General features: G+C 46.6%; 1 protein-coding gene across 1 annotated transcript; it reads left to right on the plus strand.

Moving 5' to 3' along the window:
• The first annotated feature begins 5 nt into the window (after positions 1–5).
• On the plus strand, positions 6–24,304 carry LOC142566051 (protein toll-like). The gene is made up of 6 exons (XM_075676775.1): positions 6–1,355; positions 5,864–6,731; positions 12,108–12,676; positions 12,849–12,987; positions 13,814–14,138; positions 23,882–24,304. Exons 1-6 carry the CDS (start codon positions 630–632, stop codon positions 24,180–24,182), a joined length of 2,928 nt encoding a protein of 975 aa, XP_075532890.1. The 5' UTR covers positions 6–629; the 3' UTR covers positions 24,183–24,304.
• Positions 24,305–24,986: the final 682 nt, after the last annotated feature.

The following is a 24,986-nucleotide window of genomic DNA, read 5'->3' on the forward strand; positions in this document are numbered from 1 at the left end:
GCCTGCGCGCCAGGCCAGGCTCGCTGTCGGGACGTAGTGAGCGTTGCCAAGCGCAGCCGACAGCCCTCAGCGGTATCGCTCGAAGCCATCCGTCGGTATCAAATGCCGTCAAACAGCATGTCGCCGTGACGTCACCACTACGTGTTCCGAAGACATTTGCTTCGTTGTTTGTCCGCTGTTCATATGCGTACTGTGTGCACTACGCTTGAATGCACATGTATGCGAGCGTCAGACCCGTGGTCTCGTGCCGGCACAGTTACCGCAACGAGTGCGAAGTGAGCCCGTAGCGCCTACTCCGGCGACGTAGCACGCCACCGTTGGTCTAGTTGTTTCGACGTTTATGCAGACGACGAGGAAAACGTACTCGTCACGTCACGCCCCTATGAAAATTGCTATCAATGGTGATAACGACGTAATGATAATGCGCCATCTTCTTTCTGCTGTTCATTCTGTGTAGCTTCGTCAGCACAAGTTTGGTTTAATCTCCTTGCCTTTCTTTGCCTCTGTTCTCTCCCTGGGCCGCCAGTGATGGCTTTGTGTGTGCGCGTGTCAGAACCTCGCAATCGAGCTGTGAAACGCCAGCCCAAGTTCGTGCGCGTCGCCTCCGGCAGGGTCGGATCGCACCCGATATGTTGTCATCTACAGCGAAACAACTACGACAAATAGACTGGCTGGTGCTCGTGCTAGCAACGTGCACGTTCTGTTGGACCGAGGCCAAAGAATGGCGCAGAGTGAACGCCACCTGCCCAAAGCTGTCGCATTGCCAATGTACCGTCGTCAAGAAAGGGGCTTTGACCACGTGCAGGAACGTCAAGAGGCAAGAACTGGACGCGGACATGGCAAAGTTGGAGGGAATCGTCCACTCGAAACTCGCTTTCGACGGCGTCCAAATCACAGTGCTGCCAGCTTCGTGGTTCTCCAACCATTCAGTAAGCTTGCTAGTTGTCAAAAACTCTCCCCTGCGCGATATCGAAACGGCGGCCGTCAGTGGCATCGACAGACTGTCGCGCCTGCTGCTGGAGAATGACCGGCTGGACGTTGTGCCTCGCGATGTGAGTGCGGCGAAGCGCCTGCGCTGGCTCCATATACGAAAGAACCACATCAGATCCCTGCAAGGCATGTTATCTCTGCCCGAACTGTTCGAATTGGACCTTCGCTTCAACGCCATTGAGACGATAGATGAAAGATATTTCTCGGGAATGGCTAATCTGCGGAGTCTTCTTCTGTCTTCTAATAAGATACAGCACCTGCCGCGTATGCTTTTCGAAGATACGAAAAAGTTGAAGTATGTGGAGTTTCGCAGCAACCGCATTACAATGATCAACGCCTTGTTCGACGATCTGCGCTACCTGGAGGTGAGAGCCAGTTTTTGAAGTTGTCCGCTGATTGATACTGAGAATAAAATAACAAGCACGTGTAATTAACATTATGAACTTACTGACCAGGGGCCGAATTCACAAAGTTTTTAGTTCGTAAGGGCTGTTTCACAATGGCTAGCCATTTTCGCTACTAATATGTCTAATATGACAATTGGCTGGCTTCTGCTCTTACGAACAGTTCCGGAGTAATCCTTTGCTTCTTTTTTTTCTTGTGTGTGTGAATACGGACACATGCATTTCCACTGCTGGTTTCTTTAGGATAGCTCCCTGTTTACCTGAAAATCGACATAGATTCTGTAGAATTGTTAGCCTCATCGTCAAATGTAAGACGTGTGCACCGGTGCGTGCATCGCCCCAGTTCTTAGTGACTTGCTTTTGACTAAATTCGATCTGTGTCGAATGGTCTACGACGCTTAAGAGTGAAGAAGCTTTTTAGGTTCACATTAACGACTCTTTAATTTATTCACAGCGACTAAAATATATTTGTGTCTGGTGTTTTAGCAAAATAAGCACCTTACGGAAACGCTATGTCTCTCTGGGATCAATGCACGAATTAGCAGTAAATGACCAGATTAGGCTCTCTGACCTGAAACTCTGTATGCACGCTGACCATACGGGTTGGATATACCATCCTCGCGGCAACAATCCACAGCTCCCTTTTAGTTCTGCGCACTCAGAGACCTTACCAGAGGCACATTGAAAATGTGCATCAATGCCTTTGAAAAATCTTGCCAAAACAAGATGACTGAGGCATTTCAGCAGTACTTATTGCGGTTGTCAAATGATGGTTACCCTGTAAGCTAACGGGGCTTGGCCAGCCGAGAACATAATTCCGGAAGCACATGAGTGATTTTGTCGAGTGTGCGGAAAATGTTGTGTACCTGATGCACATTACATGTGGCACTCTGTCGAGCATACTAACCTCTGCTTTAATTATAATAGATTAAGAGAAGAGAGGGAGCGAAAGGATGTATAGAAAGCCAGGGAGGTTAACCAGAGATTAAGAGAACATGCAATGTCAAGCCTACACGCGAAGGCTGGCTGTCAGCCTCTTGCAGCACGTGCCTTTTGAATAGTCACAGGGATTGTTTAACACGAGCAGTCATTGAGGCCGACAAGATTGCAAGCTCAAAGGATGTGTTTGTCAGCACCACTTCGACAGCTCTGTCAGAGGAGGTGCGATTTCTTAGGCATGAGAGTAGATAGCTCTTTCTTAATTTTGATGAAACTGTTTTTTATTTAGTTTCTTTATTTTGCACATGACGGTTCGTTGGCGAAGACGGTGGTCTCTTGTATATATTTTTGTACGCTTCGTCTAATCTTGTTCGAGGAGGGAGGGGGACGGTGCTAGGTAGCGATGGCCGTATCTATCCTTGCAAAGGGATGTCGGCTATTGCTCCGCCCGAGCGTCTCCTTTTAACTTATGTGGACCTAAACATGCCCCAGAGTTAAATGTGGTGCAAGCATGTCGCTTAATATGAACGCTACCAAGAGGGATAAATAAAGCAACTAGGCGGAGCGAAGTCAAGATGTCTACACTCCACCAAGTATACAGCTCACACCCACTGAGCAGTCCAGTCTTACTACATAAAGCGATTGGTGACGATTAGCGAACAAGGCTAAACGTCACCACTCACTTGGATAAATCAGTGTTCTTAAGAAACTTCAGTAGGAGGCGAAGCACCTTCCACCTGAAAATCCTATGTCTCTGTGGAAACACCACGCAAGTCCTCGGTGGTTGCGCTGGAGCCGCTCTACGTCGAAGAGCCTTTCGCTCTTCTCGACGAACTCTGTGCATAAGTAATATCGTGCGTTACCATGATCGTGACATAGCGAACATACTGGTGATGTTGATAGTTTTATATATTTTGTGTAGCCATGCCGAAGTTCCTGCTAATAGCTTGCGAATATAGTGCATTATGGACGCTTTTGATCGGCGGTGTCCCTGGGCAAACAGCGGAGACCAGGAAGAGCGAAAGCAGCTCACGATAACTGCTCCGAGTAGTCGATCGGTGTTTTGAAGCACTCTCACCGTTGGCCTGTACGCCAGTGCTTCGCGCGCAATACTGTCGGCAGCTTCATTTTTAGGCATGTCGATGTGCGAGGGAAGTCATTGGAAGCCGAAGTAGAATCCTAAGCAGCGTAGCCGCTTTAAGCTGCACAATAGCTGCTACAAGTGGATGTCCTGTGGAAATCTCCACTGTAGTGCCTGGAGTGTTGTCTTGCATTCAGAAGAAAGCATCACCGGTTGCATTTGGCAGCTTCGATTACGAAACTTTCACTCATCGTTGTAGAAACAATCCGCTCATGTCGGGCAGCCCATGATGTTTCCAATGATGATATCACGAACGTCGTGGCACTAGCTTCGCGTTCCACGTCAACAGAACTGTCGGTGAAAACTTGAAAGTGGCATCCATACCTCTCCAACTGCTCGAGCACCAAGAACTTGGCATCTGCCGCAGGTTTAAAGCGTTTAGCGGTAATTCCAGGTATCTCTACATGGTGCTCCGAAGACTTAAAGGACCATGGCGGCTCCGGTTTTTTTTTCTTTTCTTCAAGACTTTTCTTTTCTTCAAGCCATTGGTCCTAAAAGTACTGGGAGTCGTTCTTAGCGCCACAGTATGCTATTGTCAAGATGTGTTGTAATGAACAGTATGACACGGAACACGGGAGCGCGTGGAAGAGATCCTTAAACCCAACTTGGGCGATGCGCGAGGGCCGCAGTCGAAAACAAAATGGAAAGGGAGGCGCAGTAAATCAAGGTCCACTAAAATCCTCCCACATTCACGTCTAAGCTCGCACTGGCCTCGTAATGCGAAGGGGTCATTTTCAGTAATATTCGTCACTGTACACTCAAGAGTATTCTCCGACTTGTGAAAACTAAGCGCGTTATCACTACCAGCTGTCGAAGAGAGCCTCTCCGTATTCCAGAAACACAGTCTCACCAGTTACAAGCTAACCAAAGGGCGGTGCTTTGACTGACACTGCGTGCCTACGAAAAAAAAACACACACACATATTGGGTATATAGTACAGGGTAACATAGTTTGAGACTCCTTTGAATTCAAAAGCACACAGCAAAATTAGTTTCTAAGAGTCAGGAACATGGATCATTCGAAATGAGCAGCTAGAGTGAACAAACATACGCACTCCAAAAAGCGCAGGCTTGGAATGGAGTTAGAGGTCTAGAAAGCTGGCAACCAAGTATAGGGTAATTTAAAGTGCAAACAGACAACCCGAAGTCATGAAAAAGAAAGGGAGAGAAACAGAGACATTAAATTAGATGCACAGAACGTAAACAAAAAAATGTCCGTAGATATTTACCGAGACGGCAAACAAGAAATCGGGAAAGAAAATTTGTACGATAATACAAAAAGGCAGCGCCTCGCTTTTTGTGGCCCGCGCTGGCTACCCGAGGACGAAACCACACAGGAGCGAATATTCGCCACAGGGTATGACCTGTGTCTGCTGAAGAAAAAAAATCCAGGCTATACCGACCGCATTTTAACGGAGCGCGAAGAAATTCACCTAGCCAGAACCGCAGTCAGTGTCCATCTTCCAGAAGCGCTGGGGTTCAAAGCTTATGGGAGCGCTTGGTCATTGGTGGAGATAAGCAAGAGTCTACTTGATGATTGGTGGAGAAAGAAGCAAGGAAGAGCTGGGGGATGGAATTGTTACGAGGATATAGGTAACTAGTACGAGACAAAGCGGAGTTGGGTAGAAGGCTAGATTGCGATATGGTAGCACTCCACACAGGCTATTTGTTTCCACCCCAATACAAAGGGGAGAGCCTTAATCATCATCAGCAGCAGCGCCTCCTTTTTCACTTTGCTTCCGGCGGCGACGGCCACCCCGTATTGCTCTAAGTTGGATTTAAGACTACCTGACACGCGCTCCTGAGATCTCTTTTACACTGCTCACGATGGTACGTACTGCATGTTTCTGCGACGATTTGTTTCATATTCGAGAGAAATTTTTTTTTGTCGACCAACATGTAGCAGCGGCGTCCTTTGACATTGTTTGATAATTGTCAATACGATTACTACTTAACAAAGTTCACTAATTAACCTTTAATTAAAGACTTTAGGGGCAGGTTGTAATTTCAGTACTGAAGTCAGCCAAGTAGACTCAAAACCTAGCCTCCTACTATATGCCTTGCACCTGTATCGAGAACTAAGTACTGCTGTTATATTTAATATGGTTCTGCACTGTGGAACAATGTCATACCGAAAACTTTTAAGTGTAACAGCCGTGCATTTCATGTCACATTTTGAGTGAAAAAAAAATACTTGCACTTTTACCGTGTGCTCTTGACAACTGTGTTCCAACCGTGTCAGTTTGACCACCTTCTCAAATATTATTTTCGAGTGTTTAAAATTGTGATGCAGAGCTGGACTGCCACAAGTTCCATGTTTATTTAGTGCACAAAGCTGTTCAAACATTTCCGTGATTCTCACAAACGACATTTGTCTCTTTATCTTTCAGGTTCTCGATTTAAGCCGCAACGTGATCACAGACATCGAAGAGCTAATGGCCTCCAAAATGCCTTATCTGAAAACTATTAATCTCGAAGATAACTGTATAAACGTGATCCCTGAGATATCAGCGTCCAATGCAATGATCGGAAGAGTTCTTCTTAATAGGAACCAAATTATCGAAGTAAGGCCCGGAGCCTTTGCGGCACTGGAAGCAATGTTTCGTGTCGAGATGAGCAACAACAGCATATCCTCTTTGGACGAGTCGGTTTTTCATGCCAACTCCAAGTTGGAACATCTTGCATTGTCAGGAAACGAGATAACTAGCATACGAGGAACGTTCAGAAATATCCATTGGATCAAAGAATTGGTCTTGACGTCAAATGAAATAGAGGACATAACGGATGCATTCAAGGGACTTACGCTACTGAGGGTGCTTTCGCTTAAGAACAACGTTGTGTCCCATGTTCAAGATGATACTTTCAGCGACAATCCTGGCCTTGTTGAGATAAATTTGAGCAAGAACAAGCTACAGTGGATCGGAAGAAACGCCTTCAAGGGTCTTGTGACGCTGAACAAGTTGATTCTCCGTGGCAACCAGTTGCTGTCCCTCAACGGCTCTGTAAGGAATCTGCCCTTCGTGCAATATCTGGACGCCTCATTTAACGCAATACAGTCCATGGAAAAAGGAGAGTTTTCCAACAACGGCCACCTGACTTTCATCCAACTAGCGTACAACAACATCAGCGATGTGCGAGGGGCTTTCACTGGAGCCACAAGCCTGGTGGGACTCGGGCTTAGAGGAAACCAAGTGCAGCTGCTACGGCGCACGGATTTCGCTGAGCGACTGACCACCAAGCCGACCCTCACTCTTGACGGTACGAGCTCACTTTCGTGGATTGACTGGCTTTGTTTCTGTCGCTGCTACAAATTATTCCATATAACTTCAGTCTTTGGTCGCACCGCTGAAGCTCGGCTATATGTGCACTTTAGTAGGGAGTCCCGTTACGATGAATGAATGAGTGAACAAAGGAATTTATTAATTTCTCAGAGAGATAACGGCACTTATTAAGTTCTCAGTGGTCGTTTATGTCACCGTTCATTAACGCTCTTTGTCAGACGCCTGTTGAAGTAAGCATATTCAGCGCGATAACACGGCGCCAGATTCACGTCATAAGTAATATGGTTACCATTATACAAACATGTATTAAAACAACGGAAACGCTGCTGTTGTATAGAGCGGCCCCTCGCCAGATTCGGACATCGGAAACAGACAAGCGCGGTGCATAGACCATTCGATGACGATAGTGTGTGCAAACTATTACCCTAATGTACGCCGCGAGAACAGCTGAAAATTCAAAATAACGCTCCCTTTCTTCTCGGAGACGCTCAGCCCGCAAACAGCGACGACGTCACAGGAAGTCACCTCGGCGTCAAACACACCGTCTGCAGCCCACGAATAGCTGGCAGCAACGCGAAAAACTCGGGATGTCCGTGAAAATCAGAACACCCTAAGCTACCACTGCCGCGCAAAAGACATGAAGGAAAAAAAAAAATAGAGGCTGGGAAACCTGCCGTAAACATAATACGGGCCTTCGTCTCCAATATGGCAGAAGCACAAAGCCAGCGGAATAATTTTCGCTCGTGCGAACTGGTCGCGGCAGTGGCAGATAACCTCTGATACAGGGAGGGTAGCTCACCTCCTCGCGCCATCGGCTCGCAACATTTTATTTGCTTTCATATCCGCTATTATCAAACTCTTTCTAAATTTTTTTTTGGGGGCAACGAACGCTCCCTGCACGTCCTTTTACAATTTCCAGCGTATTACCAAAATTTCTTACCAATCCTGCTCAAGGTCTACTAGAGCTATTGTCTCTTATCGCATATTCGTATGAAAGGATGGCCGACAAATTCTTCTAACGTTCTACAAAAGCGTAGCTTGGTACTGGGATCGCTGCCACGTGGAATATTTATTGTTTAATGTTTGCTTCAAGGGCGCCTCTCTCAGGCACATCGCAGCACGGCATAACTAGTCGTGCTTTCTTCCTCTCTAAGCTACATTTTTAACGAAATATCGGCGCGAAGCGTTGGTGATCGAGAGGGGACGCATTTTTGCATGTCCTATGCATTTCGTAAGAAAGAAAACGAAGATAGAAAACGTGCATCTAGCTATACGAGTAAGTGGAGGCTGCTATATATCGTGCGAGTCTATACAGACCAAAAGAAAATTTTTAAAAATGCACGGAGCATATAGCGCAATTTCACCTGTTCAAATGGATTAACTGAAGAGGCGTACATTACTTGCAAAACAAATCGCAATGCCCATGTGGCTAATTAACAAAACTGGCTGATTGAATATTTAATTATTTACTTTAGGATACATGTTGGAATTGCGAAATTAAAGCCGTATTGCAGTGAAGTCATGGCTGCTAAGCAGATATCCCAGGGCTACAGCTAACACCACTTTCCAGATGTCCGTCCTTAAAATGTGCTGTGGAATCATCATCATCATCATCGTCATCATCATCATCATCAGCCTGGTTACGCCCACTGCAGGGCAAAGGCCTCTCCCATACTTCTCCAACCACCCCGGTCATGTACTAATTGTGGCCATGCCGTCCCTGCAAACTTCTTAATCTCATCCGCCCACCTAACTTTCTGCCGCCCCCTGCTACGCTTCCCTTCCCTTGGGATCCAGTCCGTAACCTTTAATGACCATCGGTTATCTTCCCTCCTCATTACATGTCCTGCCCATGCTCATTTCTTTTTCTTGATTTCAACTAAGATGTCATTAACTCGCGTTTGTTCCCTCACCCAATCTGCTCTTTTCTTATCCCTTAACGTTACACCTATCATTCTTCTTTCCATAGCTCGTTGCGTCGTCCTCAATTTGAGTAGAACCCTATTCGTAAGCCTCCAGGTTTCTGCCCCGTAGGTGAGTACTGGTAAGACACAGCTATTATACAATTTTCTCTTGAGGGATAATGGCAACCTGCTGTTCAGGATCTGAGAATGCCTGCCAAACGCACCCCAGCCCATTCTTATTCTTCTGATTATTTCCGTCTCATGATCCGGATCCGCTGTCACTACCTGCCCTAAGTAGATGTATTCCCTTACGACTTCCAGTGCCTCGCTACCTATTGCAAACTGCTGTTCTCTTCCGAGGCTGTTAAACATTACTTTAGTTTTCTGCAGATTAATTTTTAGACCCACTCTTCTGATTTGCATCTCCAGGTCAGTGAGCATGCATTGCAATTGGTCCCCTGAGTTACTAAGCAAGGCAATATCATCAGCGAATCGCAAGTTACTAAGGTATTTTCCATTAACTTTTATCCCCAATTCTTCCCAATCCAGGTCTCTGAATATCTCCTGTAAACACGCTGTGAATAGCATTGGAGAGATCGTATCTCCCTGCCTGACGCCTTTCTTTATTGGGATTTTGTTGCTTTCTTTATGGAGGACTACAGTGGCTGTGCAGCCGCTATAGATATCTTTCAGTATTTTTACATACGGCTCGTCTACACCCTGATTCCGTAATGCCTCCATGACTGCTGAGGTTTCGACAGAATCAAACGCTTTCTCGTAATCAATGAAAGCTATATATAAGGGTTGGTTATATTCCGCACATTTCTCTATCACCTGATTGATAGTGTGAATATGATCTATTGTTGAGTAGCCTTTACGGAATCCTGCCTGGTCCTTTGCTTGACAGAAGTCTAAGGTGTTCCTGATTCTATTTGCGATTACCTTAGTAAATAGTTTGTAGGCAACGGACAGTAAGCTGATCGGTCTATAATTTTTCAAGTCTTTGGCGTCCCCTTTCTTATGGATTAGGATTATGTTAGCGTTCTTCCAAGATTCCGGTACGCTCGAGGTCATGAGGCATTGCGTTTGCAGGGTGGCCAGTTTCTCTAGAACAATCTGCCCACCATCCTTCAACAAATCTGCTGTTACCTGATCCTCCCCAGCTGCCTTCCCCCTTTGCTGTGGAATACAGTAGCGCTAATTAAGTTTCTAGAAAACCTCTCTCTAGCAGTTCTTAACGATGTAACCTGCAGCGCCAAATTAGTTTAGAGCGAAGCCTTCTTTGCGTAACCTCCTGCAGTGTGTTGCAACGTTGTATGTACGTAAGTAATGTTTCTCGCCGACGAGACATCGGGGCTCTATATATATATTTAACTAAATAACATATAGCTCCGAATAGCTGACCGCCAAACAGTACCAGTAAGCGAACCTGCGTTTTGCTATTTCGCAAAACACAGGTGCGCGCGCTGCTACTAACTGAAGTTGCTAGGTTTACAGGACAAAGCGATTTGTCCTGTAAATCTGTGTGTCTGTTTCTGTTATAATTTTCGTGTGGCGCTTTTAAGTTAGCGCATTCTCATAATAAACAATAAATCACGTCGTAAAACCTTTACATCCAATGTCGGCTCATAGGAATCTCTTAAGCACACAGCTAGATCTCTAATGGAATAATGCATAATATTGAACAGCCTCTTTGATTTTCTTGTATTTGGGCTACCCGTTTCTTGGTTAACTGGGTATATATACCGCCGGATGCTCAAGCTTATATGGCACGGAATTTTGACCGATCAATAGTGCCAGTGAGCGCATCTCTGTTCCGCGTTATCAGACGTTATATCCCAGCATAGTATAACCTCTACACGTATAGTGTCAGAACACGGGTATATCTAAAACGCACAGACCTCTTAATGAAATAACGCACAAAACGACTTAAATAATTTTATTATATTTCTTATTCTAAAGCTACCCCATTATTGTGCCACTGCATGGGTATGTGCCACTGCGTATGTGCTCATTGCTGGCCATTCTCCCAGAACGGGCATGTATGTGCCATTGGGACACAAGGGTTATGAAGCCATAAATGTATATAGGTAGATGTCGCACTTCTAGCTCTGTGCATACACCTCGCATCAACATTCCTCCCTCGACAAGCATCATATATCGCCTCAGCACGTGTCATCAGCTACACCGATGCTTCCTCGCTAACTCAAACAACATTCGCGTTATTTAGATTGCAACATTGCATTGAACCTGCGTGTTTTCTTAAACAGATTTCGAGGACGGATATCTCAAAAGTTGTGCTAGTCTTTAGATTCCAGCTTATGACGTCACTAGTGCACGGTCTGAATATCGCATGTTTCTATATGGGTGTGTAATAAAGTGAGTTAAATAGTGATTATATTTATTTAGGTACATGACCATTGCGATTTACGATGCGCAAGCAATTTCCGCCTCTTCCACAAATCCGCCTGAAAAAGGCGGAACAGCGCTCTCTGTCACAGACGATAGTTTAAAAAATCTATTCGAACTAAACAAAAGCAGGTAGCACGCCTCAGTATTATTTGGCAGCCGCAAGACAAACGTTGCACGTTTCTTCGTGCCCGTTAAAGGCCGATCCACACGACGGACCCAATTGCTCTTTTGGACCGCGGTCCGCGCATCACATGATAGGACGTCACCAGTTCGTGCGTACCGCCATTGGCCCGCGCAGGACCGCGGTCCTCGCGGTCCAACAAATCGCCGAGGCTTTTCCCGCTTCAGTTATGGCGGCGGACCGCATGCAGTTATGGCAGCGATTTTGGCGTAGCCAACGAATATTGTCCGGCAACAGAGTGGCTTCAGCCAAATCCAATCTAGTTTTCGGCTCAGCAAAAGCCAGTCGTTTCATGTCCGCCGTTCCGCCTAGACGTGCGTGCAGCATATATATATTTTTAAACACCATGTCCTCTTGGAGTGACGAGGAGGCTTTTATTTTGTATCCCTCGTTGAGCAGTTGCCGACTTTGTGGGACTCGAGCCGGAATAATAACAAAACACTCTGGCCGAGAGTGTAGCTGGTTGGTCTGCTCTGCCTTCTGCTATGGCGGTCCGCCGTGTGGATGTGCTCTGCGCCGGACCGGACTGCGACGGGCCGTGACGTCGCATCACGTGACCGATCGGCCCGCGGACTTGGTCCGTCGTGTGGATCGGCCTTAAGCGACGTGCCTTGAGACTGACAGCGAAGGACCGCGCAGTCACGGGCGTTGACCAGCACGCTGTACCTTTTCGCTCTCATGTGCGGTCTCTATCGGAGTTTTATTGCAACGTGATTTAATAAGATGTCTTGGGTCGACTAAGCCACCAACACCAACACACCACTGCCACCAACATTTTCTTGCATTTTTTTCGTGACAAATCTACGAAATAAGAGGTTACCGAATTTTTATATTTTTGTTTTTTCCCCCTTTCTAGACAACCCTTTGATGTGTGACTGCAGACTGGCTTGGCTCCTGGGACGGAATAGCGAAGTGCGGACGCGAAGTTACCCGAAATGCGAGAGCCCGCCGTGGCTGAAGGGAACGCTGTTGCACGACCTTACGAGGCAACAGGTGATCCGGTGGCAAGACAACTGCGAGCTGGGCTGCCGGTGCGACTGCCGCGAAGACTCGCTCGGTGAACGAACGATCGCCGTTGACTGCTCGTCGGCGGCACTCAACCGCACGCCGCAAGCCTTCCCAGAGGAGACGACGCGGCTGGAACTCCGCGACAACCGCATACAAGGCCTTGGCGACGCTCTCGTCAAAGGCGCGCCACGCCTCGAAGTTCTCTCGCTCAGAAATAATCTTCTGACCGGTCTCAACGTAAGCCAGATCCCCGAAAAAGTTCGCTCACTCGACCTGAGTGGCAACCGCATGAAACGGCTCCCCTACGCCCTCGTGACGGGACGCAACTTGACGACTTTGAGGCTGTCCGCCAACCCTTTCGCGTGCGAATGCACCGACTACCCTTTCAGACAGTGGATGGAAGCTCACGGTGACACGGTAAGCTTTTCAAAGGATGATGTATTAGAGCAGACCTATTTTCCGAGGCGATCTGTTCACTTTTCAGAAACTATATGTCATTTCTCGATGCTATTGTCATCTGTATTTCGACGTTCTCGACGCATGTATTTGTAAACCCTGTTGAAATGTTGTTGCTCTCTCTTTCCACCAGATTTTGGATGCTGGAGACATAGTGTGCGTAGGGAACCCCAATTCACTGGTATCTTCGAAAGCATTCGCGACTCTAGGACAGAAAGAACTTTGTCCGGCAGCTGTACCAGGCGTCATAGCGTACCTGCTACCTGTCTTGGGTGAGTAGCGTGTGGAATGCGTGTTAGCGGAGTACTTAAGTGTGCTGAAGAGCGACAAGAGCATGCAGCTGGAGATAAGCCAGAAGACAAACAGTGTTGGGGGCGATATTGGTCGATAACGGCTTCAGGTGAGCGCACCGCAGAAAAGAAAGGGCGCCTCGATTTGTCCTCGTCACATGTACGTGTTTTTCAGTACTGTGGTCCGGTCTCATGGGCACGTGCAGACACTCATTTAATTACTCACACTGCGCGCACAGGTTGACAATCGTCACGCGACAATGCGTGACGGCATTTCGCTCGTAGCCACGAAGTCTAATATGTACAATTTCTCCCTTTCTTTAAATTAATGTCCTTTGACAAATTCGTCCTGCATTTCTTTTTCTACGATCATTTTTCCTTCCTTAAAGTCATTTGAAAGGACACCTTCGTCCCATCTGTTTGCTTTGAACTCTGTTCATGTGTGTTACGTTGGCCGCACACCTCTGAGAAATATGAGAGAAGGCAGACTTTGTTTTCAGACAACGAATACTAGCATCGTGTGAATTCCTTCCTGCCATGTGAATATGTACCAAGTAGCTCTCCCGCTGAACATTTCGCCTCGTAGACAATATATATCGAGTCGCCATGGCCGCTATATATGACCTCTAGAACGTTAATTTGTTCCTATATCATATTGCTCACGGAGGTACACAGAGTATGCGGGTTTTGGCGATTCTGACGCTTGCTCGTTCCCCCTTTCTTTCTCCCGTCGCCAAAATACAAGGGTCAGAATCAGGTCGAAGCGCGTGTCCACGCCGATGACACGTGTTCCCCGGCTCGCGCGCAGTGTCGCTGGTGATCGGGCTGGCGCTGTCGGCGGCCTACCTGCGCTACAAGCGCGAGCTGAAGGTGTGGCTGTACGCGCGCGGCGTGTGCCGCTCGCTGCAGTGCATCAAGGAGGACGAGCTGGACGAAGAGAAGCTGTTCGACGTGTTCCTCTCGTTCAGCAGCCGGGACGCCGGCTGGGTGCACGCGCAGCTGCTGCCCGGCGTCGAGGCGCTCGGCTTCTCGGTCTGCACCTACGAGCGAAACTTCAAGGGTGGCTTCCCGCTGCAGGACATCATCCGCGACGCCGTGGCGTGCTCCAGGCGCACCCTGCTGCTGCTCACGGAGTACGTACACACTGCGACGCTGGCCGATGCACTACGCGAGTGCAGTGTGCTACGTGGCGTGCTTGGTGCGGACATTACGAGGGGCGTTGATAAAGTTCGTATACTGTAGCGTCATAAATGAACAGAGAAGCGATGAGGCCCGGCTGGGAGCTTAATATGAGCCCATACTCACGTTAACCTGTTTGCCTATTTGTTCAACGGTTATCCGCCAGTCAGCAAAGCGCAAGGGCCTCCACTATAGATTGCGCGTCAAATTGTGTTTTTTTTTTATTGATATGATATAAGGAGATGTTGGCGCACAGTTTAAGGCGCTGGCTACTCCTCATCTCTTGAGTGGTTCCGTCATACATCGTACAGGGTTCAAGGTCACATATCAAATAGTCTTTTCACACAAGCACCAGGACTTATCACGCAACGTTTCCACAGGAAGACGATGACGTAAGGAACACATGGTACATACAATATACAATGTAAATGTCTCCACACTTATGTAGATGAAAGTCTCAAAAGTACAAAAGATATTGTCGCCTAATAACGCATTGTCTAGTCAGCGGGTGGTACATACATCGTGTAAATGCATTATCACATACAGTCACAACAGAACAGTCAACATAACATAATTCACAAACAGATGGATATATACAGTGACAATGAAGTGAAGGGAACAATGAAAGCGCTAATAACGTCCAGCAATGCCGCTGTCTTCAATAAAAGTCTTCATTGCTTTTAAAGCACTCTTCTGGAAGGCCGTTGTTGGCCAAGGGCCCAAAAGTTTCCTTAAACTGAAAGGTCTGCGGTCTAATTTAATTAGCGCTGATTTAAGTCGGCTTCTTGGTGTGTCGTGATGTGGGCAATCTAGAAGGAGGTGATATATATCTTCGTCTACAAATCCACAATCACATTCGGGGGTTTCCGCACGGCCAATTCTGTGTAAGAAATGCTTTGTGTAGGCAGTGCCTAGCCTTAATCGATGAATAAGGGTTTCCATAGTTCTATCTAATGACAATGAAAATTTGAATTCAATAAATGGATCAATATGGTATAAGTCCGAGCTCTTAGAATTCTGGTCAAACCAAGTGTTTCTAGACATTTTGAGAGACGTTGTCCTTATAATGCAGCGTAATTCATCCTTTGATATTGGGAGCGGAGCCGTATCATCTTTGAGGTGCGCTTGTCGTGCTGCTTCATCGGCTGCTGTGTTGCCAGGAATGTCGCAATGCCCTGGTATCAACTGGAATGCTATTGCATGTTTCGCTTCGCTTGCCTTTGTGAGGTTTTTAAGTGTTTCATATATTATACTGTCACTGAATGTTTTCCCCTTGGTGTTGCAGAGTGATGTTAGAGCCGCCTGTGAATCGCTGAAAATTACCCATTTTTGCGCATCTTTTACTGACAATATAAATTTTATCGCACATAGGATTGCGAACTGTTCAGCCGTTGTGGACGAAGTCACACGAGATAATTTAAATGATTCTTGTTTGTTGAGGTGCGGTATAATGAATGATGAAGTTGAAGAGGTTGCTGTACTGGAGCCATCTGTATAGACGTGTATGTATCCTGAATACCGCATATATACATGGTACAGCGCTAGTTGTTGAGCAGCTCGAATGAACATGTCTCTTTTGCTGAATATCCCATCTACTGACAATTCGATTTTTGGAACTGTAAGCAGCCATGGAGGATATTCGATGTCTGAGTTCCACAACTCATTTCTTGGCAATATGTGAAGATTTTCTTGAATTTCTACATGAACATAACTTCTATCTCGTTTCATTATGTCTAGAGCCAATGGGTGGTTTTTATGCTGGGTTTGAAGACGGAAATAATGCCGGCATGTTTCTGTAGTTCGCATAACTGGAAATGGTGATTGGCGAGCCTCAGCTATTACAAGAGAGCTAGAAGTCGCTCGTGGAACTCCTAGGCATAGGCGTAGTCCTCTAGCTAAAAGTCTTTGAAGTCGCTCTTCTGACGTGTGGGAAAGTCCGTGTAAGATGGGCGCGGAATACGCAACTTTTTGTCGTATTAATGCATTGCAAACAGTCAGCATGGACGATACTGATCCGCCCCATGATGTGCCTGCAAGTCTGCGAAGTACAGTCACTATGGCATTGACCTCGTTTTCGAGTTTTTTTATGTGGGGTGCCCAGGATAGCTGCCTATCAAGTATTATGCCTAGAAATCGATGCTGTGTGACAATCATTAGAGGGTGTCCTTCCAGATTAAGGGTGAAATTTTTTAACTGCCTCCGAGTGAAGGGCAATACAGCAGTCTTTGCGTGTGATAGTACCATTCCTCTTTCTCTCAAAAATTGGTTGATGATATTTATGCCGTCTTGCAATGTTATCTGGAGTAGTTGAGCATTAGATCCAGATGTCCAAATACACACATCATCTGCATACAGAGAAAACTTTAACTGTGATGGCAGTCTTCGTGTTAAATCAGCCATGACGCAGTTAAAAAGGAAGGGGCTGAGTACGCTTCCCTGTGGTACTCCCTGTTTGACGAAATGTTCAGCACTCTTTCCTTCACCCGTCTGAACAAATATTTTGCGACCTGATAGAAATTCAGACATCCATCGCAAGGACCTGCCAGACAGACCAAGTTCCAACATGCTTAGCAAAACATGAACGTGACTAACAGTGTCAAATGCCCTCTTGATGTCTAGGAATACTGTTATAGTCATGTTCCCACGTGCACGCTCGTGCTCCACACAGGTTACTATATCTAATATTGCATCCATTGTGCATCTATGTTTTCTAAAACCTACTAAGTAGTTGGACAGCACATTCGTTTCATTACACCACCATTGAAGTCGCGCGTCAATCATTTTCTCCATTACTTTGCATAAACAACTTGTCAAACTAACAGGGCGGAAGGATTCAAGGCACAAGGGCGTCTTACCAGGCTTTAAAATTGGTATGATTCGAGCGACTTTCCAAGAGTCAGGTACAGTTTCCTCTATCCATAAGTTATTATAGATGTCTAAGAGAGCATTTGTACCTGTCGGTCCGAGGTTTCTTAGAATATTGTACGTAATGCCGTCCGGCCCTGCAGCGGACTTTTGGCGACATGATGTAATTGCACATTGAAGCTCGCTTAATGTGAAAGTATGATCTAATTGAGGATGTTGGGCCCAGTAGCAAGCAGTAATTTTTCGCTTAGCCAACACTACTGAAATATCAAATTCTGCACATTGCGATGAAAAAGCAGGTCTGGAAATAAGCTCACAAAATTCATCTGCAACTATTATTTCACACGTGTCCCGAGCTACAGCGAGAGCACGAAATGGAAAGCTCTGTGTTACAGGTCCGCTTAAAGAACGAATTACTAGAAAAATTCGTGGGGCAGCCGTGTGAGGAGACAGCATGCCGCAGAAATCGCGCCAGCGCCGTTTGCCTAAATTTTCCATTCGTCTGCGCATTACATTGTGTATTTTCTGAGCGTTTCTGTATGCTTCTAAACTTCCGCTACGTCGGTAAGCTCTTTCGGATCGACGTCGGATGGCTCTTAGGTGTTCATATTCTCCGTCAACTGCAGCATAATCTTTTGGAATTGGGACCTTCTTTGTGCATATGTTCATATTGTCCTGCAAAAATTCTGTAAATTTTTCCACTGTTGCATGTTGATGAATTTGATCCGTTAGGTGGCACCGAAAAGCTTGCCAGTTGGTTAGTCAGCTGTAACGCCTGATATCACAGTGCATGCTAGGGTGGTTAACAAGGATGGGAAAATGATCACTTCCGCGTGTTTCCATATCTGTTGTCCATCCCACACCATTCACTAGATCATGTGAACACAGGGTAACATCTATGCAGCTTGAGTAATTATATCCACGAAGGAATGTTGGCGACCCATCGTTTAAAACAGTCAAGTTGCATTTATCTATGGCGCACTCAATAACGTTACCCCGTGCATCACAATGATCACTGCCCCAGATGGTGTTGTGTGCATTGAAGTCGCCACATATAAATAAATTAGAATGAGCTATTTTGAAGATATCCACTAGCGCTTCTACTGAAATCCGGTTTGAAGGTTGTAGATATAGATTAATCACTTTTATACAGAGGTTGCCAAAGGATACTTTACATGCGATGAATTCCGGGAAGTCTGAATCACTGGACTGAATTTGATAAGATGGTAGGTCCTTTCTGACGCACAGGAGCACTTTGCTAACAGCACCTTGACGAGAAGTCTTGTATATCACATAATTTGAGAGGCGAAAGTCGTCATTGATTCCCGCCTCTTGAATGCAAAGTATTGGGAAGTTGTATTGCACAAGCAGTTTACGAAAGTCAGCACACTTCCTTCGAAGACTGTTGGCATTCCACTGAAATATGGAGACATTTTTGTAGCGGTTATTCATGCACTGCCTGCCGCAGTTTCGGCCCGGATTGTTGACACAACAGTGCTTCTAGAGGCAACAAGGCTTTCACTTCTGGTAGGTTGTTTGCTTCCGGCAGAGCAGACAGGATTGCCTTAAGAGCTGCGAAAAGCATTGGCAAAATCAGTTGTGTCACCGATGCTGTGGTATGTTCGCTATTAGCTGGTGTTACTTCTGCAGTAGATGAGTAAGGTCGCTGAGAGAAATGTGTGCGAGTACTGGAGCTTTCTTGTGTATTACTTTCTGCCTGTTGTCGTCTGGGTTTCCGCAGCACTGATACATAAGACTGGGCACTTGACTGTGATCCTCTTGATTGGTCTCTTGATTGCACTGTTGGTTGTTCTTTAGAGGTGGAATAGCTTGTTGATGCTCTTGGCTGTGGTGGCTCCGGTGCCCGTTGAGGTGGGTGATCTGGCACTGGATGAACAATCTCAAGGTTTGGGGCGGGTTCATTGCGTCGCGGTTGTCTTCCATAGATTAGTTCATGTCGACGCATCTGTGCCGCTGCTTTTTTCTGAGGGCAGCCTGAGAAGGAGGCGGCATGGTTCCCCGCACAGTTTGCACATTTAGGTTGAAGAAGTGACTTGCACTCCTTGTGGTCATGATCTTCTGAGCAGATTTTGCATCGACGTGTGCTGCGGCAGGTTTTCGCCATGTGCCCAAATCTCTGGCAGTTATAGCAGCGAAGTGCTGGTCCTAGGTATTCCTCGACAGGGTGACTGGTGAAACCCAAGTAAATTCTTCCTGGAATAGGGCGATCGTCTCTGAAAGTCAGAATTACCGTGTGAAGTGGATGTGACTGTACTGCTCCATCTTCTTGGCGGGAATATCTTATCTGTCTGCGTTATAACTCCGGCGTCTTTCAAGAAGTCTAGGAGTTGTTCGTCTGTATACTGCAGAGGCACATGTTTTACTTTCCCAACGTTTCGCGTGTATGACTCAGGGATGAAGGGCTTGACTTCCAGGCCGCCTACACTTGAAGACGTTTCGCCGACGCTAAGGAAGCAACGCTGACACTGAAGCTTCCATCTCTGTTCGTCCTGAAAGACTGTACTTTTTCTTTGGCAGCGGAAACTATTTCGGCAGACACTCGGTTTGGATTTACTTGCCAAAAAGTAGTACCTTCACTTGTTGGCGAAAGACAACCGGAATGCCTTCGGCTCGCTTTTTCTTGTACGTGACCAAAGTAATAATAATATTTAGGGTTTTACGTGCCAAAACCACTTTCTGATTATGAGGCACGCCGTAGTGGAGGACTCCGGAAATTTTGACCACCTGGGGTTCTTTAACGTGCACTTAAATCTAAGCACACGGGTGTTTTCGCATTTCGCCCCCATCGAATTCGCGGGATTCGATCCCGCGACCTCGTGCTCACCAGCCCAACACCATAGCCACTGAGCAACCGCGGCGGGTGTGACCAAAGTAAATGGTGCATCTTCACCCATCTCTTCTTCATCACTTAGCTCATAATTCGATGTTGTGTCATCGTACTTGCTGTCTTCTAGGCGAGACTTCTTGCTCTCGGCTTCACCGTCAGCCATTATTCCTGAATTCGCTGAAGTTGATTCCGAGTTGTGGAGAACCAAACGTGCCGGCTTTATGAAGCTTTGTGACGCTTGCAAGGCCCCAGGCTTTTCATTACGGCCCGTAGCATCATTCATATGGCTTGTTACGTTTGGACGAGCATAAGGCTCGTGACGATGTTCTCGGCTTCCGACCACCGTAACGGCAGGGTAATAGCCAGGTCCTCAAAAAAGAAATGTCGTACCTGTAAGGCGCCTGGCTCGTTCAATCTTCGCCCGACGTCTTGTTAATCAATCGTCGTCAATGGTAACCGTAAATGTCCAAAAACCAGAAAACTCAGAGCACCGCACAAAAACAGTGACCGAACAGATACACTTCTTCCAAATTGTGGTTCACCATCGAGCGACGGTGGCCATTCCGTTATTCGTGGTCGTGTCGTGTTCGACCGCATTGAAATCACCTGCGCCATTTCGGAACAGTGTCATGATCCGGGGCATTGTCACCGTACACCGCCGCCAGCTCGGCATTAATCTGCTTGGCATTGGGCCCCTTGAAATGGAGAAGGCGGAGCACTGCTCGTGCTTCGAACCAGCTTTCCCGCGCTGGAAGCTGCCATTTTTTGTTTTGATGTCTATAGTGGTGTTCCGTGCTACTATGTAGAACAAAACTTTTATATCCCGCTAGAACTAGGGATTCGTGCACTCATTTTTACGCCTATCGTGTGCGCCCGTTTCAAATTTGACACTGCCTGTGTCATGTTCTGCGTGCATTAAGAAGATGTAGACGCCTGCGGTGCCTCGTTTTCCGCCCCAGCGAGTCATAAAAGCAGCGGATGGAAGTTATTCTTAAAATTCGAAGAATCCGTCGAGGCACGCAGTTGAGGCACGCACGGTGCTGACTGTATACGGTGCGTGTAGGCACGTACGGCGGAAAAACTGACACGTCGCTGCCGGCTAACCCTCGGAGGCTGCAGCGTTGCGGACGGAAATATGAGATATTTATTTCATTCTGCACCAAATTACTGTTTTCTTTTTTTTAGCCATTTGCTTAGTTTTCTTTTGTTTCACGTGTTGAAGCCAGAATGAAGCAAAAGTAGAGCTTTAATGCGCAGCATTCCTTGCCTCATGCCAGGCACATTGCACACGTAAGCAGGTTCCTGTCGAGCCTTCTTTCGAGACTTTTTAATAACAATAATTTTAAAAAATGTTTAGGCTATTCTATGTTTAATCGAGGTGAATGACAGACAGTGTTTTCCTGGGCGAATTGGGGTTGAGAATTGGCTGTATACGAACCGCATAAGTTATTGCGAGAGCCGCGCTGGAGCAACAGCGTTTGATCGACGTCAACTAAGAGAGCTTGACTCGCCTTCCAACACTTTGTCATCAGTTATAGTAATAATAATAATAATAATAATAATAATAATAATAAGCAGCAATCATCATCGGCACTGTGACATTTGTAGACTGCACTACCTTCGGGATCGGCCCACGAAAGAAGCTAGAAACAGACATACCCGATGCAGAAAAGTGGCAGCAACTGCATTGTCTTCAATATTACGTGTCCGATGACGGGAGTGAACCAGGGTACCCCAGCGCAAAAGCCCGAAGCTCTAGCCATCAGGCCACAGACGCACATATTGTATTTCAGCCGTGCCAACATCAACTATAGGCGAGACGCGCGCCACCTCAACAACTTGCTTTAAGAAACAGGGAAAGCGCATGCGCGTGTGCCAGTTTACATTGGTCATACCTGTCAACCTTCTGCATGTTCTTCGCGTGCGTCACGTCGCGTAACAACAAGTTGGTGTCAGTGTTAGTGGGTGCGTAACGCGTCACAAATAACGGCGTTAATCACCGGTAACGCGTTGCCTTTTTGCTACCTTAGTGACTTACTCGTTGCCTTTTCTAAACTGTAACGGGTGACGTACTTAGCTTAACCCCTTTCAGTAGCGCCGAGGGTGCTGTCACTACAGAGTTACTCCTCATTCCAGAACCCCCCCCCCCTCCCAAAGGAAAAAAAAAGCAATGCAGATCACCTGAACTAAAGCACGGCGTTGCAAATAAGCAAAAATGTATGCATATATACCGGCGCTCTCGCCCACCATTCTCTCAGCTCACGCGCGTGCGACAAAACACGTTCCCTTGATAATGCAAGCAGCGAACCTGCACTAAAACGTACAAATTACCCATCAAGCTTTAACACGTGCGCGCGCGCGCTCTCGAACCCTGGCCGTGCAAGTATAGTTTGTGAACGCGATTTTATTTATGGATGTCGTTAAGGGCTACAGCATTCGCACGTTCATTTCGTGAGCAGAAGAATTTGCGGCATTTTGGAACCGCGTACCTTCCACTTGTAATTATTGTAAAGTTGTTGAGTGTTTTTCGAAGTGTTCTTTGCAGATTTAGGATTAAGGATGCATCCCTGCTTTGTGTTTAATTTCACGTTGGAGAAATGGGTGCGCCACGTGCCACAGAGGTGGTAGCCATCGGATGTAACTCTATATAGGCAGCAAGCTTTAACCACCAGTTGTATTCAAGTATTAGGGATTTCTACAACGTTCTATCGCTATATCAGTACTAAGCGTAGAGGCTTGCTGTATGTAAAATATAACATTTATAGAATGGTTCTTCTGGGTTCGAGCTACGAAGAAACGCTGTTTTATTTTTAAACATTCTGAGCATCGAATAAGACAAAATACCTTTTTTTTTTCTTTTGGCGATAACGGTACTCAGCTGCTGAGCGGAGCTGAAGCCCGAATGCGCATGCGTTCTCCGCTTAGCCTCAAGCGGGCTACACAGTAAAATAATTTACACCCTTGATGGTGATAATTGCGAATCATAACACCCTTGAAGGGTGTTTTCATTCAAGAAACATCCCATCATCATGACTTTTTGCGTAGCATAGGGCAGTTCTAGATGCCATAACACCCTTTTACCCACCGAAAGGGTGCACTGACTAAGAATGTTGGGGGTGGGTGCAAAGGTGTTTTTGTTTATTTTTATTACATTCACAAACATTACATTCACAAACTCGGAGCGGAGTGGACCGTAATGACGCTCAACTAAAGCACGCTAATGTGTAGCTAACGTAGAGCGGTAACGTGTTGCGTTTATTTGAATGTAATGAGTAACGTGTTTCGTTACTTCTTTTTTTTGGTAGCGCCTACACCACTGCGAGCAGCTATCGTTTTCCGACGCTGTAGATGACACTGCACCGCGTTCGGGATAGGCCCACTTTGCCCAGTCCTTTCTTCGTGACAGCTAGCACTTCGAGACACTGGAGACACAGTGTCACATTGCACTGCCTTCGGGATCGGCTCAGGTCGTAACGGAACAGATTGCAGTGTTTCTTCGTCGGAGTACAATAAATCAGTCACCATGCGATCGCCATTATGCTCCCGTCGTCACCCTCGTAGTCGCCTTGTTGCTGTCGCCAGACGCGCACTCGCGTCACATGCAAGTTTGCTCCTCTCGCACTAGAGAGTCGCTGGCTGGAGTCACAGACTCTGCCTTACACAAGCATGTTGGAAAATCTGGTAACGCTTTGCAGAACCCCAAAGATGCCGCATATCCAGCTGCTCGCACTATGCTTCGCATAACATCGGTTCCCACAGTGCGTGAGATACGCATCAAGTTCTTTCAGAAAAGGTAATGCGGGTGAATCCAAGCATCCGATTTTGTCGTAAACGTTCAAGCCTTTCGAGCATAAAAGCGACTGGTAAGAGGAGAGCAAATATTAACGTGTCTTTGGAAGAGTACTTGCAACGTGTCTGTTGCTACTGCGAACCTGAGTGTTGCATATGTGCGTGCTTCGCGCATGGCCCCTACACCGGCTGCAGGAACTTTGTGGAGAGCGAATGGTGTCGCTGGGAGTTCCGTCTGGCGTACCAGCGCGCTCTGGAGGACCACGTCAACCGGTTGGTGATCGTGCTTGTCGACGAGGTCGTTCCTGGGTCACTGAACGAGGACCTCCGCGCGTACATGCAGGCCACGAATTACGTACGCTGGGGAGAGCCGAACTTCTGGGACAAGTTACTGTACTCGCTTCCCAAGCGACACGCCAAGCGGAAGCTCATCCTCGACAGGCCGCAAGAGTACCCCATGACACCTATCACCAGCGCTGTACAGGAACAGCAATAAAATGTGCTTCGCTAATCCGCAGGGGTACCACTTGTCACCGACACGAAGATAGATTTAATAAGACGTTGCAGGTGACTCCGAGAGGATTCCAAGCAGCGAAAGATATGTTGCGGTTACCAATGAAGAGCGTTAATAAAGTGCAGCAGAGTAGTCGGCGCCGTATCCACGCGCTAATATATTATCATGTAGGTCATAAAAAATTAAGGGGGGGGGGCGGAAGGGGTTATAGGTTCACCACACGGTTTCTTTCTTTGTTTTCACTTGGTACGCTACTTAGGTATCTTTAACTGGTGGTGTCTAATGGAAAAGTCGGGAGCAACGCGCTTCCGGCATCTCCAATTTCACATTTTTAAAGGAACACTAAAGTGAAAAATGATTTCTTCTGCATCAGTAAATTACCGTTCTATAACACCAAAAACACCACTCTTACAACGATAAGACGTTTGGTAAGCCAGATAAAACGCAAGAACGATATACGGGTGGCGACGCCTACTTAAGTTCCCGCACCTGGGGGCTGTGACGTCTTGGATTTGATGGCATCTTCTAAGGCCTAGTAATTATATATAGCGGTACAGATTGATTACATTGGGTTCTAAAGGAACCGAACATCAAACATGGCAAGTTTCGGGAACCTTTATTCAGCCAACGCGGCCCAAATGTGAAAACATACTTTGGAATACCTGACGTCACGCTGACGTCCCGGCACTTGGGGTTTCGGCGCGAAATTCAAATACTGATACTTTGACCTTCATTTTCTCATCTAATAATCAAACTATTTTTTTAAATGACTGCCTGCAGGGTTCT

The sequence above is a fragment of the Dermacentor variabilis genome, chromosome 1 (genome assembly GCF_050947875.1).
Source record: "Dermacentor variabilis isolate Ectoservices chromosome 1, ASM5094787v1, whole genome shotgun sequence".
Taxonomy (NCBI): Eukaryota; Metazoa; Arthropoda; class Arachnida; order Ixodida; family Ixodidae; genus Dermacentor; species Dermacentor variabilis.